Source organism: Pempheris klunzingeri, chromosome 20 (assembly GCF_042242105.1).
Source record: "Pempheris klunzingeri isolate RE-2024b chromosome 20, fPemKlu1.hap1, whole genome shotgun sequence".
Lineage (NCBI taxonomy): Eukaryota > Metazoa > Chordata > Actinopteri > Acropomatiformes > Pempheridae > Pempheris > Pempheris klunzingeri.
Window position 1 is genome coordinate 13,458,861 of NC_092031.1, and position 16,209 is coordinate 13,475,069.

The following is a 16,209-nucleotide window of genomic DNA, read 5'->3' on the forward strand; positions in this document are numbered from 1 at the left end:
GACACGCCCCCAGTCATCATCCTGCCTGCCTGCTGCTGCTGCTGCTGCTGCTGCTGCTGCTCAGACATCCATCCAAACCTCTGAACACTAAAGCCACACCACAGGACAGTGGTCTGCAGGGATCACATTCAGCATCAGCAAGGCGTGAGGTCACAAAGCAGTAAGGAGGTGTCTGAAGTAACATCACACAGACTTCCATAGTCAGCAGTCAAAAGTTCAACACTGTTTTTATTTATTATAAATCAATACATTTTATATAAAAAAAAAAAAGGACAAAAGGGGGTCTGAAATAAAACCATTGTAGATGTAAACCAAATAGATCAGGTTATGGCCACCCTCTTACCACACTGGACCCATATCACAGACTCTTGATTAGCCAGCATGTCTAGTTAACAGTCATTCACTCGTCCCAATACACCCTAGGCTATACTTAAGATCGATCTACGGTTTGGAAAGGGTTTAAAATGGATATAATGTGGTTGAGATCAATCTCTCTGCAAAAGCATTGCAAGTACAAGCATGCCATTGGTTTTTGTGCAATCTATTACAACCATCACCAGCAGCAGTCAACATCATTTGTGAGGTGAGCACGCTTTTTTATTTTTTGTATAGCAATTCAAGGACGTGAAGGCTGTTACACTCCTGCAGGTAAACAATATAGGCTTTGTGTGGCGCCCAGTGTAATGGTCCTGGATGTGACGCAGGTTTAGGCATCTTCTGTCGAGAAATGACCGAGACTAAAGCTTCAGCCGGATTGTTGTGTTACAGAAAAACGTGATCAATGAGGAATCAGATAAGCTAGTATCATTGTGCTGTATACACTTAACTGCTTCCTGAAAATAGGCAGACATCAAAATGTTACATGCTAGAGGTCAAAAGGGAGCACAGCCCGCTGCTTAAACAAGCTCAGCCGCTCGCTGCACTAGTAGCACTCAAAAAACACTCAACGCAGAAGAGAGGGTGGGTCCGTTACTGTGGAAACCAACTTGGATTTCTAAATGGATAATTCTAAATTTGTGTTTTGAAAAATAAAATGCCCTTGTGACAGAATTGAAATCCATCAGTTTGGCATGTAATAGGCCAACAGTTGTGAAGGCAATACAAGTGCAACCAATTCATCCTCACAGCACTGCAAGATTAAGGAAAAAAAACAAAAAAACACATACAATCCAGCTACAGTAGTCGAATACAGATGATTTCACTGACCCTGACCCTTCTGGTAAATCTCATGTTTTGGTAGTAAGAAATTATTTGCAGATGTATCATCTGTTGCCGAATTTTCCCTTCTTCTTTTACCTTTTACCATTTCCGTGTACGAAACATATCAGCAGTGTTACCATGTCAAAATTAATCGTCTAAGTGATAATTGTGGGAAGAGATTATGGCTTTCTGTTGCCTGTTTTTAAATCCAAGCCTTCACTGAGCTAACTCTGCAGGGTTATGGTAAGTAGGTGTGGGTTAAAATGGACCACATGTCCAGTTACTAAAAACACTAATGGGAGGAGAAGAAAGTAAAACAATAATTTAAATAGAAGTGCTTAAAACATAACGGTTCTTAGAGCCCTTTCAAAAACCAAAAAGTAAGGTTGCAAAGCAGGAATCCCACCCCATCAGAAAGGAGAGCAAAATGAACGGGTGTAATGGTAATACTAATATTCATTCAATGATTCACAGATGTACAGTTCATGTGTAGGTCATATCCTTCCCTCCCTTACAAATTATTTCTTGTTTCCTGGTCAGTGGCCCCCCCACGTCTGTGAGCCGCGGCTTCCCTCTGTTTCAAGTCTATCTGTGGTGGGAGAACACTCCGTGTCAGTACACCTTCCCTCCTCCTCCTCTTGTGCCATCAGTGCCTTTTCCTGCTCTTTTTTCCTGCGCTCCAACTCCCACTCTACAAAGGTGTCGAAGAGGCTGGGCCAGGCCTCGTCCTCGCTGTAGTTGCTCAGGTCAGGCCCGATCGCCTGGGTGAAGTTGAGGAACATGTTCCACGTGTCCCTTGAGATGCCCCGTATACCCGGGGAGTTCTCCGCCAGGAAGTCCAGCCAGTGCTCCAGGATTGCAGGCATGTCCTGGGTGAAAACCAGGCGCCACAGGGCGATGGCGATCTCACGCTGCAGCGAGCGCTGGCCCTCCTCAGCGTCCAGGCCAAACTGGAAGGTGAAGCGGTAAAGGTCCTTGAAGTTCTCTTCCGCCTGGGCGTCCAGCAGCATGCAGGAGAACCGTGAGCAAATACCCTCAAGGCTGTCTGCCTGGATGGCCTTGCAGCCCTCGACAAACTCCTTCCTGGTGGCACAAAGTAAACAGGAACGGACATCAGAATGATACTGGACCATTTCAGTCGTGATGATGAAGCCCAGAGAACATACATATAAACACATACATCACCAGAGCTGGCTAAGTTTACAAAGAGCTACAATAAAACACCATGAAACATCATCAAAAGGTCTGTAAAACCACCACAAACATCTCCAATAAAGATTGAGCCCCAAGCCCCTTACTGTTTAAGGAATATAAGCTGTACTGTAGGCTGTTCATTCCATCAACGCAACACTGACAAACACCATCTCACTTCAGTGTTGTGGGCCTTCACCCAGGTGAATATACTTATTGTTATTTGAGCCCACCAACAATATAGGCTTTCAAAGTCAAATGTAATATAAACAGCTTCAGTAAGCATCACTTGACAATGAAACATGTTGGTAACCAGAGAGTGGTGTTGTCCAAAGCCTCTGGATAGAAAAGTGCTGAGTTAAAAATCACAGAGGGGGAGAGCAGTGACAAGTGACCTGGCCAGCAGGCAGTCCTATTCATCTCCGACACCAACTGCAGAGTGGGAGTGCACCGCAGGATCCATTTCCTGTGATTCTCCTACCTGACAGTAGGAAACTGTGAGTGTGTGTTTGTGTGTGTTGTTGAGCTGCGTGTTTGAGGTGGGATGGATGGACCAGATCACAGTGAAAGACTGAAGACTAGAGCGTCAAACTGTGCAGGGAGAAGTGGTTAGCTATTAGTGCTCCGCAACGCTTTGCTTAGCAGGCTCATGCAATAATATCCTGATAACATGTTATGAGAAACCATACAAAAATTATGCCAAATAGAATGAACTCTCAATACCAAAGTATGTGCCATTTATTATCTCTTTAATGTACTTTCTTTCGTAAGTGTAATTGGCACCAACACAAACAGCTTGAAGCAAAGTGCCTGGCCAGGAATAGGGGTGAGCCAGAGAGGTGTGCCATTAAACCTGTCTTTATAACATGCAGGGGGGGTTGCCCACATATAGCCACATCAAAACAAGTAAAGCCAATCTACTTTAGAAATGTGTTTAACAGCCACTAACTCCACATTAGAGCATGATGTTATAGTGTCAGTGTGGACCTCTGTGGCCGGAAGATACGGACTGCCTCTCTTAATCCCCAGTATGAACAAAATACTCAGGAACAATCGCAGTTTTCAGCCAACAGTAGCAGGTGTGGTGCACCTGTAAAATGTCTCTAAACTGAGTGGCTTATCGAGTACAGAGGACTTTTTATAGTTGGTGCACACAGAGAGAATGGGTTACAATAAACGACAGGATCTGACATGGAAAACTGCTAAACAAATGGAAGCTTGGTGAGAGAGGGGCCTGAGATGTAACAAAGGAATCCATCTGGGGACAATGCAGATATATGGCATGCAGCTTAATCAGTGGGCCACTAGGACATATAGCGAAATGGCAAATGTAATACCAAAATACATGCAACACATTTTTAACATGTGACTTAAAGTACTATGTGCTCATCTCCATGAGTGTTTTTAGATACTTGAAACAACGGGTGGAAGGAAATATCTGTATCAAAATGCTCAGTCCTCACGTATATTCCATTACTGTACAATACTTACACTAGTTCATCCTGATTAACAAATACCAGTGACAACATGCCCCACTCCCCAAAACTCTACCTACCTAGTAAACTTGCACATGGTGGCTGCTTGAAACTTCCAGGCAAGAACAAGCACACGAAACTCTGCTGGGTCCACACACAGGTCATTACAAAACCTCTCCATGCCTTCCTCCAAGATGGCGTCTTCCTGCTCATCCTTGTAGCAGGTGAATAGCTCCTCAATGCGCAGCAGCGACAGCCCATCTCCATCCAGACACTCGTCCTTGCGTGGCTCCGCCGTCACTGCAGGGATGATGGGCGTCTCCACTGTCACCTCCAAGGCTTTGGTGCCATTCGACAGCTCGCTGGTGGCTTTGCTACACGGGGCGCTGGGCTCTTCTTTGTGGCTCCCAGCACTGCCTCCTTTCTTGTGGTGGGACTTGGAGCCGCTCTCCTTGTCTCCACTCTTACTGCCGAGTGAGGACGTCGGATTCTTACACTTGGTGACACACTGGCCCATGTCTTTCTCCCTGGTCCCTTGTTTGTCTGTCCTCCTCACCTTCAGTCCCCGTCCGAACCACCTAGACGCCTCTGCTCTGGCCTGGCGAGACGTCTCAACATACCCTCAGTCCTGAGGTGAAAATCAATTTAGAAATGTGAATTTTAATAGAGAATCAATAACAAAGTGAAGATCTACATTTCTGTGGCCATTACAAGAAATTGAAGTACAGGGGTTTTTGAACAATGAAGGTCAAGAAGTTAAGCTACCTAAGCCAAATCTGCCACGATCCAGGTCTTGCGCTGCTGACTTATAAACTCTAAAAAGTGAAGACCAGAGAAAACACAATATGTGTATACATTTAATGCAGATTACCATAGAAACCTCTACAAGAAAAGAAAAGCATCACTGGGAGCCGCAGAAACCTGCTAAGGTACATTTGATGACACAGAGCCAATACATAACTATAATGTCCCTCTTTTACGCTTTTCTTTGCGTCACCAAAGCCATTTATAATCAATTAAATTGTGAGATCACCCAATTTGTATATCTTAATGTTATTACTTACCTATTGGCTTTATTGTGTTATAATTCGTTTCACAATGATCCTTGTGTGCGGTAGCCACATAAAAAGCTTTTGTACAACTGTGTGTTTCTCTTTGCTTGGTACCAGGAGTGAAAACGTAGTACAAGACAATCCCCATTTCACAGAGGGAGTTTTACCAGGTTCTATAATAGGCAGCACATACAGTGTTGTTGCTGTACTACTGTACATCCCTGCACAATTGGCAGCAGATCACAGAAATGATCAACTTGTTAAAATAGAAACCACGAACCAAGACTGTGGAGCTGCTACGGTTGCCAAAGAAAACGGCTATATCTTTTCTATGACATTTTATAGCGATCATTATAGTTACATGTACTTGAATGTAATTATTCCCAAACTTTGGCAGCAGTTTCCAAAAAAACATGATTACTTAGTCATGTGGGCCCCTTTCCAGGTATTTTAACAGGCTTATAAAAGTGTACATGCACGCCTGGAAAAGATATAAAAAGATAATATCACGCTGAAAACATCACTGTAGGAACTCAGATCTTTTCCAAATCTTCAAAATACTCAATGTCATTTCTTTGTATGCAACTAACACATAATAATGATCCATCTCTTGTCTACCTACCACATTCTTAACCTTTAATTCATGTGTGCTTGTTAATGCAATTAATTATTCTGCTGTCACATCTACACCCATAAAAAGGTATGAGCTGATCAAGTGGTCAGTAATTTACTTACAGACAGTCCCTGAGATGGCATTGGCCACGGATCAAAGTGTCTTTCTACTCTGCTCCATCATTGTGACCTTGACATCCGCAATGCTGAAAAGACACATTATCTTGTCATCACAAGCGGAAAGCGATAGCTCATCATACCCAAACCTGCAGGACTATTTTTGTCAACATGCAACAGATATGTAATTTGAACACAACAAAACTAGTTGCCTGATTGCAAGATTTTTCAGCTGCTGATGGATAACTACAAAGAATAAGGGTTTAAAGCCTTTGCACTGGATGTATTGTGCAGTGTGGGCTTGAGCACTTGAGCAGGGCTTTTACATCTCTCTAACATTGGGTGTCCAGTGACAGCCCTCTCACAGGTCACAGCCACGCTTTGTTCTGAAATACTCATGAGCTCTGCTATAAAATCCACAACTTCGAGTTACTTCAGAAAACAACTTTGGGTTGTGATCATAGAGCTCGTCAAGCCACGACATTAATAAAAGAAAATGCATATTCAGCATCACAGCATATTGACTGCGCTGATCACTGCACAGGGCATGTCGAGGCAAATGTTTCACTGGCTCATGCTGGCTAATTTCACCTAACACAACTAATGTCTGATGAACGTATGAAGGCCTGTTTATTAATTTAGATGTTTAATAAACACATTAAACAAGCTAGATTTGCCAAACAGTTCAGTATCCAGTCATTACTACTTAAATTAAGATAGACTGTTACCCCTAAACTGTCAGAGACAACATTATTGTGCTAGAAAACGAAGATGAGTACTGTTGCCAATACACAAGCTCACTTAAATTACAGATTTTCACTAACATCAGATAGCATTCATGTTATTTTTTACCAAGTTATGTTCGGTGGGAAGTAGCGAGGACAAACAGGATCAAGTGAGCTTAGCAGCGCATGCACAACACTCACAAAATAGCATGTAAACAGTGTTTTAAGAAGCATTTACGCCTGGGGATTTTACCCACTCACTAAATCAGATGGTACTTGTTGTCGAGCTGTTATCGATTCACAAGACATCAACGCCACCGGGCCATTTAGACCAAAACTGCCTGGCCCAGACGACGTCGCCATAGCTAGCTAGCATCAGCTCGGTTAACTAAAAGTTAGCTCTAGGCTAAGCTAGGTCTTTCGGTTAAGAGACTGAGAAATACCACATTTATCCTCGTAAAGAAACTTACCTTGCTGGAAAATAGTATTACGTGGAATTGGGTGTACATCACTCCAGGAATGCCAGAACAAATTAAGTAGTTAGTAAGTTGGCCAAGGTAGCGTATACGACCAGAGACGAACTGAGGCAAACTCGTCGCGTTAACTCAGATTGCTAGCTAACTAGTTAGCTGGCAGCTGACAAAAACTTCCACATCAATATCCACTTCTGCCCCGCTTTTTAAAACATGAACAAGTAAAAAGCTATCAGCCACAGTGTGCTCTGGAGTCCATTCTGGGTGGTGTTCGCTCTTTGGAGTGAGTTAAAAGACCATCTCGGACTAAAGCAGCCAATTTCTTTGTGCTTCCCCCTTTTAGTCATTGAGTGTAGCTACATTGTGGGCATTTTCCTGCATCACTTCCTCTCTGGCTGTGTGCGAGAGCAGCCAACAGCTGATCTTCATCTCAGCGATGAACGCTCGTCTTTTCTTTGTAACTGAGTAATGTGCCTGTAAACGCTGCCCCACACACAGGTGGATAAGTTACAATTAAATGAATTACTGAAGCGTGTGTTTTTTAATGACATTTTACAGAGACCTTTGCGAGAATAATACTGAACGCAGGAAAATGTGTCAAAAGGCTTTTGTAACTAATTTGAAATGGCTTACGCTGGCTCTCAAAGTAGCGAAATATAGACATTTTGTTACTACAATAAATATTTGAAACATCTCCAACTTTATTTATGGTGAAATTTGTCTTTGTTTTTTTCTCTGTTTCTTCTGCGCAACCTCCACGTTTGGTGACGTCATCACCAGGCGACAAATGTGTTTCTGCTGTCCGAGCTAGCTACTGTGGAGTTAGCATCCTCCTCAGACACAGACGGTAGGTCAAGGTTTGTAATATGAAATAGACTGTACAACATAATGAGCGATAAGGCTAATGCAGGTCTTTAATATGAATGTCACAAATGTCGCTAATAATGAAATCGCTGTAGATATATCAGAGCTCTCAGGAGAACGATCAAGCATAGCTAGCTTCATGTTGACAAATGATGCTAAAGTACTGCTTCATGTTTCATAATTGAAAAAGGAACACAAAAGGTGCTAATGGCATTTTCTTAAGACTCTGTTGAATCTGAACACACACCAGGACCTACGATAAACAGCTTTCAGTGAGTCATATAACCTGTTAGCTAAGGCTGTGTTTAAAAACAGCCTTGTGTTGGTTTTAGTGACATCTAGTGTTGAACGATGGGAACACTCAAGACTAGATGATGCTCTGGGTTCATGACGTCAACAGCAACTAAAATGCAGCTTAATCTCAGGCAGGTCTTGTATTATTAGCTACAATTCTTGTAGACCTTCTGCTATTTTTGTTATCTGTTTTGCTTGCATGGAGCTTATGCATTTAAGTCAAGTTTTGCTCAAGTCACTGCAAATTTACTGAAACACGAAGGATCTGGTCCCTTTTGGTATTAACCCAGCATAGCACTGGTGGGCTTCTTGGTCTGATGCACACACAATACACAGGAGGTGGAAGGTGAGGGATGGAGAGGGGCCTCAACAGTACATTTTTAACAGATTAAAGTGACCCTGGGAACACCAGTGGGCAGAGGTACAGACAGATCACTTGAAATGTTTGAGTAACTTTAACTAAGAGGACCTTGTAAACAGAAAGATATCTCTTATCAGGAGCAGAAACAGAATACCATACCAATACTTTTATGTATAACTTAAATTCCTTTGTTGCGCAGGTAACTGCTACTTTTGAGCCCAGATGACGGCCTCTACTCGCAGGACAGTGTTGTCACTGTACATGCGGGTGTTTCGCATCGCTCGAACCTGGCCGCAGTCTGGTGCTGCGAGTGATACAGAGACTGAGAGAAAATACATACTTCAGGAAGCTCGTACGCTCTTCAGACAGAACCAGCAGGTGTGAACAACAATACACTGCTCACAGAAATGAAAAAAGCTGTAGTTTTGTGCCAGCTTTCATGACTAATCTTCTCTTCTGTGTGCTTCTTCTCAGCTCACAGATTCAGAATCAATAAAGAGGTGTATAGAAGAGTGTGAAGCAAGGATCGAAATAGGTAAGAGAGTGGAGAGATGTCATAAGTGTCCTTGCATAAGTCTATTACTGTACTCAGGTGAGGACCAGTAATAATACATAATGCTGATCTTTCCATGTTTTCTATTTATCAAATGAGAAGAGCAAGATTTTATGTTTTTGTCTTGTGAACCAGTGTGATGAAGTATTTGTCACTGAGTGACTGAGCAAGTTCATCTGAATGTCTCTGTATTCAGCATGAGTGAGCAGCCCAATGGCAAAAAAAAAAATCTCTTTTTTCAGGAGAACCATCAGAATGAGTGGGATTTACATAAAATAGAAAAACTGTCTGTAATGACACACAAGAAATGTATTATATTCACAAGCTTGATTTGTTTTCATATATCAGAGAGGCAGTTTTACACCCATGTTTAGCTCAATCCGTCTCCCCTTTTAGATTACAGTGCTCTAATTTAACCACAGGGATATTTTAACTAAAGCCTTGAAAGGTAAATCAAGCAAAAGAGGTTAGATTATGAATTAAAATGACCCAGGAATCATATACTTAGAGAATCAGTGATATTTGTAGCCACTTTAAAATGTTTTTCATGGTTTTATATAATGTTGTCAGTTGACACTGACACTATCATTTTTTCACAGGTCTACATTATAGGAACCCATATCCCAGGGCTGTAAGTAATCAATATATTCAATATGAATTGTTTTCCTTTCTGTGTGGTTAATTGTGTCGTTGAGAAATGTTGTTCTCTGAATGTTCCCGTAGACGTACCTACCTCCACTGGGACTGGCAACTCAGAAAGGCAGGAAGCTGCGGGCACAGCAGCGCCTGAGGAAGCAGGCCAAGCCAATTTACTTACAGTCACATGACGAGACCTGATGCTGAACACCCTCACGCCTCTGCAAGAGTTCAGCTTACCAGGGACAGGAAACTAGAGTGCAGTCACAAGCTGATGTCATGGGCTGACTTGTTGCATGCACTTAATGATGCACAAAGGTCCGTCATTCAGGAAAAAGCCACTTTTCATCCTCATTTTTTACACTGTATAAGTAAATAGTGTGGAGTGACCTGTAACATAAGAGCAAGTTGTATATTTTATTTATTTTTCTGTATAGAAATTGTTGGAATAAACAGTTTAATTGTTTCTATATCAAATAGAATCACAGGATTCAATGTTGATGTATAAACTGTGTCAAAAACATAATTTCAGTGATGTGTTATTAGCAAGTAATTAAACTGTAAATAAAGAAAGTTGTCTTAAAATACAATCTTATATTCTAATACCTTTTTGACAACCACCCCCTAATATTGGCCCTGTTCTTCAGTTGTTCCATGTAGGTAGTCTGTTTATTCACATAGAAAAAAAGGGAGAAAAAAACAAATGTTGGCAAGAGCACAGAGGAAGTTGGGAAACATGTTATTTTTCACTAATCTACAAATCAGCCAATGTATTGTATGCAGATGGTGTACTTCCTATTAATTTCTAAAAAACTAAAGCAGAGCATCACAGAGCCAAAAGACACCAAGTGGAAGGACCTTTTACAGTTCGATACATTTTTATCATTACTGGCACACGGACAACATGAGGCAGACTTTACAAAGAGCTTTCCAGCAGGCTTTGAAATGGGAACAAAGTGGATGAAATCGGAAATGAAAAAATGTATAAACTTTGATATGAGGCAGGTGAAACTTAAAAGATAACAATAAAGTAAGTCTGTCACAAGTGTAATATGATACATTTCTACTTCATGTATTCACCTGTTTTAAAGGATTATTTTAAAGGAGAAAATGCTTGAGAGTTGATCTAAATGCCTGAACATGGTCACATGGTTTTCCCATATCTTGGTTTTAAACAAAAGAAAGATATGCCACTCTTTAGTTTCCAATGAGGCTGCAGTAGATGAGGCATAAACAGCCAAATGTATTACTTAACATCCTTTCACATCTTGAACATTTGCTCTTTTTTGCTCTTTCACATGGACTGTCACTTCAGACCTCTGTCTGTATTCAGACAAGGAGGTGAAGACAAAGCCTGCTTTGTAAACTGCCTCAGTACGGTCATCACAGCTGTCAGGGTTAAACTGTGCATTTCTTTAGTATTGTAGAAGTACAGAGGGCCTTTCCACATTGATAAGGGTGGGATGAGGTCAGACTAACATGTTTTTGGCGCCTTGCCCCTCGTCATGTATTGTTGATGATGTTGTCAAGCTCAGCTACTGTAAGAGGGCACCAACTGACCTGCTGGATGTTCGCCAGCCTGACATGCACCACCTGAGAGGAGGGCAGGCAGGAGAGCAATGAGACGTCCACATACACTGGTTCGAGATGTTACTCTGTCCTGGTACATCAGTGAGCATTTAGAAATGAATACTGTACCACGGGTGTGCATCTACAAGCCATTCTCTTGGATTGGCAGTGTTTGCATGTCGGAAGCGTAGATAAATATAAAGTGGCAGCAAAGACTTTAAAAGTCTTTGGTTACTCTTTGTGCGTGCTATTACAAATATAAGATTGTCTTTTCCTTAACTTAGTCCAACAGACCTATTCAACAGGTTTACTGTGCAGAATTTAATTATAAGCAACACTGCGACCATTTGTTTAAAATGTAAGGTGTTTTCAGTTGTTTTCAATGGTTATAGAAAATTGTAGTACTTTTTGATAATGGACATAATCATTAATTTCAAATTAATTAATATCTTAAACATTTTAAATAATAGACTAAGAATGCTATATACCATATTATGCTAAATGTACTTTTTTAATGTCTCAAACATCCTCTCTCTTTTACTACTGCTCAATCTGTCAGTAAATGTGTGTAAAAACACGGCTCCCTTTATGATGTCACAAGGGGATCAGTTTATCACTTGACCTCCTCTAGCCCTTCAGAAGGCTGACTGTAATACCCATTGAAAACCTCCCGAATCCACTGAGCTGTCCGCCACTGTTTTTTCCTCATTAGCGCCAGCTCCTGTTAAAATGAAGAAGTGGAAGCCTGGAGCAAAGCACACAAAAAGAGCTTGCAGAAAGAGGCTAAAAACAACTGCAGTATTGAACAGTAAACCATATAAATCTGTTCTAGTAGGAACTACAAATACAAGTATGAGCCTGATAATGAGCAGAATATGGGGCCTTAATCTTACTACAAGATATATTTCTTTTATCTTTCTCTGTTTTTCCATAATAACGACACCTCTGCAGCGAATGAGCAGTTTGGTTTGTATATTGCTTTCAATTCCATTTAGAAATCATAGTAGAAAGAAGCTTTTCTCTCATGTCAACAGACACAAGACTTGACAAACACAACTTGATTATTAGGTTAAACCAGTTTGCCTGAATGATTGGGCCTCCATTTCAATAATGTGGTTCATTTCAGTGAGTTGGCTTCGGCCCAAATGTACTTGAAAAGCCCTCTGTAGCTGATGTATTCTGTGGGGACTAAAGTGTATTTTATGTTCTGCTCCACTTTCCAGCAGAGAGTGGAAAATCAAAAATGTGGATCAGCAAACATGACTTCTGATAATCTCAGTGGGGCATGCATTTACAGTTCAGCACTGTTGATACAGTGCAGTATATCACTGAGGTGTAACACTGCAGAGTTTATATAGCAGACTTTATCAGATCATTTCACTTTCTCTCTGAACTGAGTCACCTTGACAAGCACAGTCCTCTCTCTTCTAGGACTTTTTGAGGTTATTTTCTTTGTCCTCCAGCACCACACTGGCCTGCATGCAGCCACATGATGGAGCCCCTTGGACACAGAGTGAAGGAAAGTGTGCATGCTTTACTGGGTGACATCAGTCCGTCGGCCCCGGATGTCTGGGGTGAACGGTGTCCTGGTAGAATGAAACAGTCCTGGTGTAAACATGGGACTAACTTGTCCTTTATAGAAGGTCATGGTTCAGGGTACAGAGAGAAAGAGTGGGTCTGTGTTTCAGTCATACAGTCACAGATCCTACACAGTGCTACAGGACCTAATGTGTGACGCACATAGAAAATAAGGTTTGTAAAGGAATACTCACGGGAGACAGTCAGTAAAGTAATCTCTTGAATGACAAGGGGTCAGATGAGGAGACGCAGTGGGAAGACGAGCCTGCGGCAACACCAGAATGAGCAAAACTAGCCTGTCTACAAAAAGTAGACTTCCAAACCAGTATGAAGACAGGCTGCTGTGAGTAATTCTGGACATCAACTCCAGTTTCAGCCTGACTAATTGCCTGATTGACTGGTTGATGTATTAACTGCTAATTGACTGAGTGACTGAATACACTCACAAGTCCATGGGTATCTCTGATGAAACCATACACCTTCATCTTGTTAGATAAAACAATGTTGGTTAACTCAGGAAAGCCTGCACTGAGAGGAATCTCCCCCTGACAATCATCTAGCAATAGTAGTTTATATTTATATGTTTTATATTCTATTCTATCCTCTTCTTTTTCACTCTTTGGCATTAGGTGCGGATGGCAAAGTAAGATTTTCATTGTACAGGGAAACCCGTTTCTACACTGTACATATGACAATAAACACTTTGAATCTTGAATCTTGAATCAAGTGTGCCTCAGCAGAGTGGGCAAACAAGGATTTAAGGTTATAAAAATGTTGAATTCCTGCACTCTTTAGCCACCAGGGGTCACACCACACTAAGTACTGAAAGCTTTTGTAGTTCAGCAAGTTCACTCCACAGAACCGTGACCGAACTTCACCGGCATGAAGTGGACCACAGGCTTTGCTGAATGTATGTGGTTTATCAGGTGACATATAATAGGACACAAACCTGATGGACCTTTGTCAGGAATAAAAACAACCAGCTAAAGGATCAGCAATATAACTAGGATCAAATGTATTATTTATTTCCACCAAAAGAGGCCAATTCAGGATTCTCTAAGGACTCATACTCACACATTCATCACCATTCCAGACTTAAATAATTTTCAGACACACAGTAAATACAGAACACTCTGTTTTAAGTGTGGGGTTCCTGCTGCTCCCCTCTGTTCTCTTTCTGGAGACTACATTACCTCCGTGATTAATGACTGTCCTCACTATAATTGACCACTGATGGGAGAGCAGCAGCAGCACACTGTTTTTACATTAGGGCAGAGTAGTGACTCTCTCTATGCATTCATATGTAGCATTCCTCCTGAACAATGACTGCTCTTTTTTTTAAAGAGTCATTCTTGCTGGGATGACATTTCATTCATTTAAACGACTCAGTGCTGGGTTGGTACATATGAGTGGACTGATTACAGTGCACGTTACTCCTTGTAACATGTGCAGCTTGTGCCAAAGACAATATGAGGTAAAGTCATTTACGTTTTACCAAAGTGTTGGGTGTCATGTATAATAATGATATAAGCATTGTCATAGTTAGCATGTTAACATTATGCAATTTATACATGCACACACTCACACACTCACACACACACACACATATATATATATATGTGTGTGTGTGTGTTAATGTGTCTTACTAAAGGGTGTTGCAGTGACAGCTATGATAAGAAATCTATTGATTACTTTCCACACACTGTCACATGCATCTGTGGTAAGAGGTGAAAAGATGATTTTGCTCCAGCAAAGATGTCAGAGTGGTCGTTACACAGTGTGGAAGCCCTCTATAATCCTTTGAAAAGTCTGAAAAGCACAACTGGAGATTAATTGGAAACTTATTGCCCATATTTACATTATATTACTTATATTAACTGTGTAATGTAGCTGGAACATTTAGCCTCCAGGCAAATTTCCAATCCTTCATTTTAGTCAAAAAGTGCTGCAGCTCATACAATATTGGTGAAAAGACAAAATCAGAACGCTATGTGTTGTTTAAATACTCTCAGATTAAATTTAGGTGGGTAGGAGTCATTTCACCTCCTAAACCATATATTCAATCTACAGTATTTGTTGTGTTATTTATTTTCATTCCTTACTGTTGCAATGAGCTAATTTCCCCACGGGGATCATTAAAGTTTTATTTTGTCTTACAAGTAGACTTTATGTGGACATACAGTTCGTTTCAGGCATTACTCATGCATGAAGTTTCCTCTCAGGGGCATTTTCTCTCTTTTCCCAGACCAAAAAGTTATTCAAAAACAATCAATAGACATTTTCTTACGAAGAGTTACTAAAACAATGTCTCAACTGTAAAGCAAATGAATGAATCTGCTCCCATATTTTGTTATCCTCAAAATTGTCCTCCAGGACAGTTTAAATGATTTATTTTTTTAAAACAAAAAAAACCCAGACCATTCAGACTTCCCGTATATTCTCCTCTGCTGTAAAATTGTCTTTGATTCAAGCTTTTCTACATTTGTATTATAACCAATTTTTGACTGAGCGTCTGGATAAATGTGAGTTCAAAAGTAAAACTTTTTGGGTAAACACTATAACTGTCAATTCCATTGATTCCCCTGGTCTGTTGATAAACTTTCAAAATAAAAGTCTCAAAGCAGGCGTGTGACCCATTTTTCCTGTGATGTCACATACTAAAAAGTGGATCATGGAAAAAAAGTGGATCTTTTTAAAGGTTGTCTTGTGTAAATATAGATATTTAGAGATTCACCTGAGAGCAGTGTCATTATGGAAATGATAAATAAGCTTCAGCAGGAGAAGAATACAACAGGTCCAGAAAGAGGAGAGTGATCCATCATACAGCCCCTTTAAGCCCTTCACTCGCTGTGCATTATTCAGGGGTTTCAGAGAGACCCTGGGGGAAATATGGTGGAAGAAACAGTGGGAGCAGGAAAAAAGGAACAGGATAGGGTGAAGAATAATACAGGAGTTCGACATCTAATGTTGTACTTAGGGAGCTACGATAAGGTAATTAGATGCTTGTAAATGGGGAAATCCATCTCCTCGTCTTACCTGGTCAACTCGCCTTAATGCTTTGATGCAGATCACATTATTGTCCGTCCTGACAACAGTTGAACCATCATTAAATAAATATCAAGCTTGTTTTCGCTTTATAGTGCAGTCAAAACACACAAGATAAGGCAAATAATAGTACCAATCCTAAAGAGGATTAAAAGAAAAAAGAAAAACGATTTGCTATTTTGCTATTAAATTCCACTCAATTCGATTCTAGCGCAGTGAATTACTTTTAACAATGCCTCATCCGAGCCTCAGCAGTAGCTGCAGCTACGACCTTAACAGCTTTTCATTCTTTCTAATGTAATTCGCTCATTGTTGCGCATTTGATTTAAATAATTGTTAATTGTTAGTTCTTGATTAGATTGGTGCTCCAGTGATTCAATTATGAGCAATCATCCTCATCAGAGTCTCATGGTATGTTTCAATTTCAAAGGCAATCAAGCATTTTCTGAAGCCCTGAAGATTTG

General features: G+C 40.8%; 2 protein-coding genes across 6 annotated transcripts; one reads left to right on the top strand and one right to left on the bottom strand.

Moving 5' to 3' along the window:
- Nucleotides 1-208: 208 nt before the first annotated feature.
- dcun1d3 (defective in cullin neddylation 1 domain containing 3) lies at nucleotides 209-7,237 on the bottom strand. 4 transcript variants are annotated; one of them, XM_070852124.1, is made up of 5 exons: nucleotides 6,843-7,237; nucleotides 5,654-5,736; nucleotides 4,632-4,681; nucleotides 3,947-4,494; nucleotides 209-2,283 (listed from the first exon to the last, which is right to left on the bottom strand). In XM_070852124.1, exons 4-5 carry the CDS (start codon nucleotides 4,381-4,383, stop codon nucleotides 1,737-1,739), a joined length of 984 nt encoding a protein of 327 aa, XP_070708225.1. In that variant the 5' UTR covers nucleotides 4,384-4,494; nucleotides 4,632-4,681; nucleotides 5,654-5,736; nucleotides 6,843-7,237; the 3' UTR covers nucleotides 209-1,736. The 4 variants fall into 4 exon arrangements, with proteins under 4 accessions (XP_070708225.1, XP_070708224.1, XP_070708228.1 ...); XM_070852123.1 differs by lacking the exon at nucleotides 4,632-4,681; XM_070852127.1 differs by lacking the exons at nucleotides 4,632-4,681; nucleotides 5,654-5,736.
- A 76-nt stretch (nucleotides 7,238-7,313) lies between these two features.
- lyrm1 (LYR motif containing 1) lies at nucleotides 7,314-10,097 on the top strand. 2 transcript variants are annotated; one of them, XM_070852128.1, is made up of 6 exons: nucleotides 7,314-7,343; nucleotides 7,626-7,692; nucleotides 8,564-8,742; nucleotides 8,839-8,899; nucleotides 9,517-9,548; nucleotides 9,641-10,097. In XM_070852128.1, the coding sequence occupies exons 3-6, from the start codon at nucleotides 8,587-8,589 to the stop codon at nucleotides 9,752-9,754; spliced, it is 363 nt and encodes a 120-aa protein (XP_070708229.1). In that variant the 5' UTR covers nucleotides 7,314-7,343; nucleotides 7,626-7,692; nucleotides 8,564-8,586; the 3' UTR covers nucleotides 9,755-10,097. The 2 variants fall into 2 exon arrangements, with proteins under 2 accessions (XP_070708229.1, XP_070708230.1); XM_070852129.1 differs by lacking the exon at nucleotides 7,314-7,343 and having other exon boundaries at nucleotides 7,667-7,702.
- Nucleotides 10,098-16,209: the final 6,112 nt, after the last annotated feature.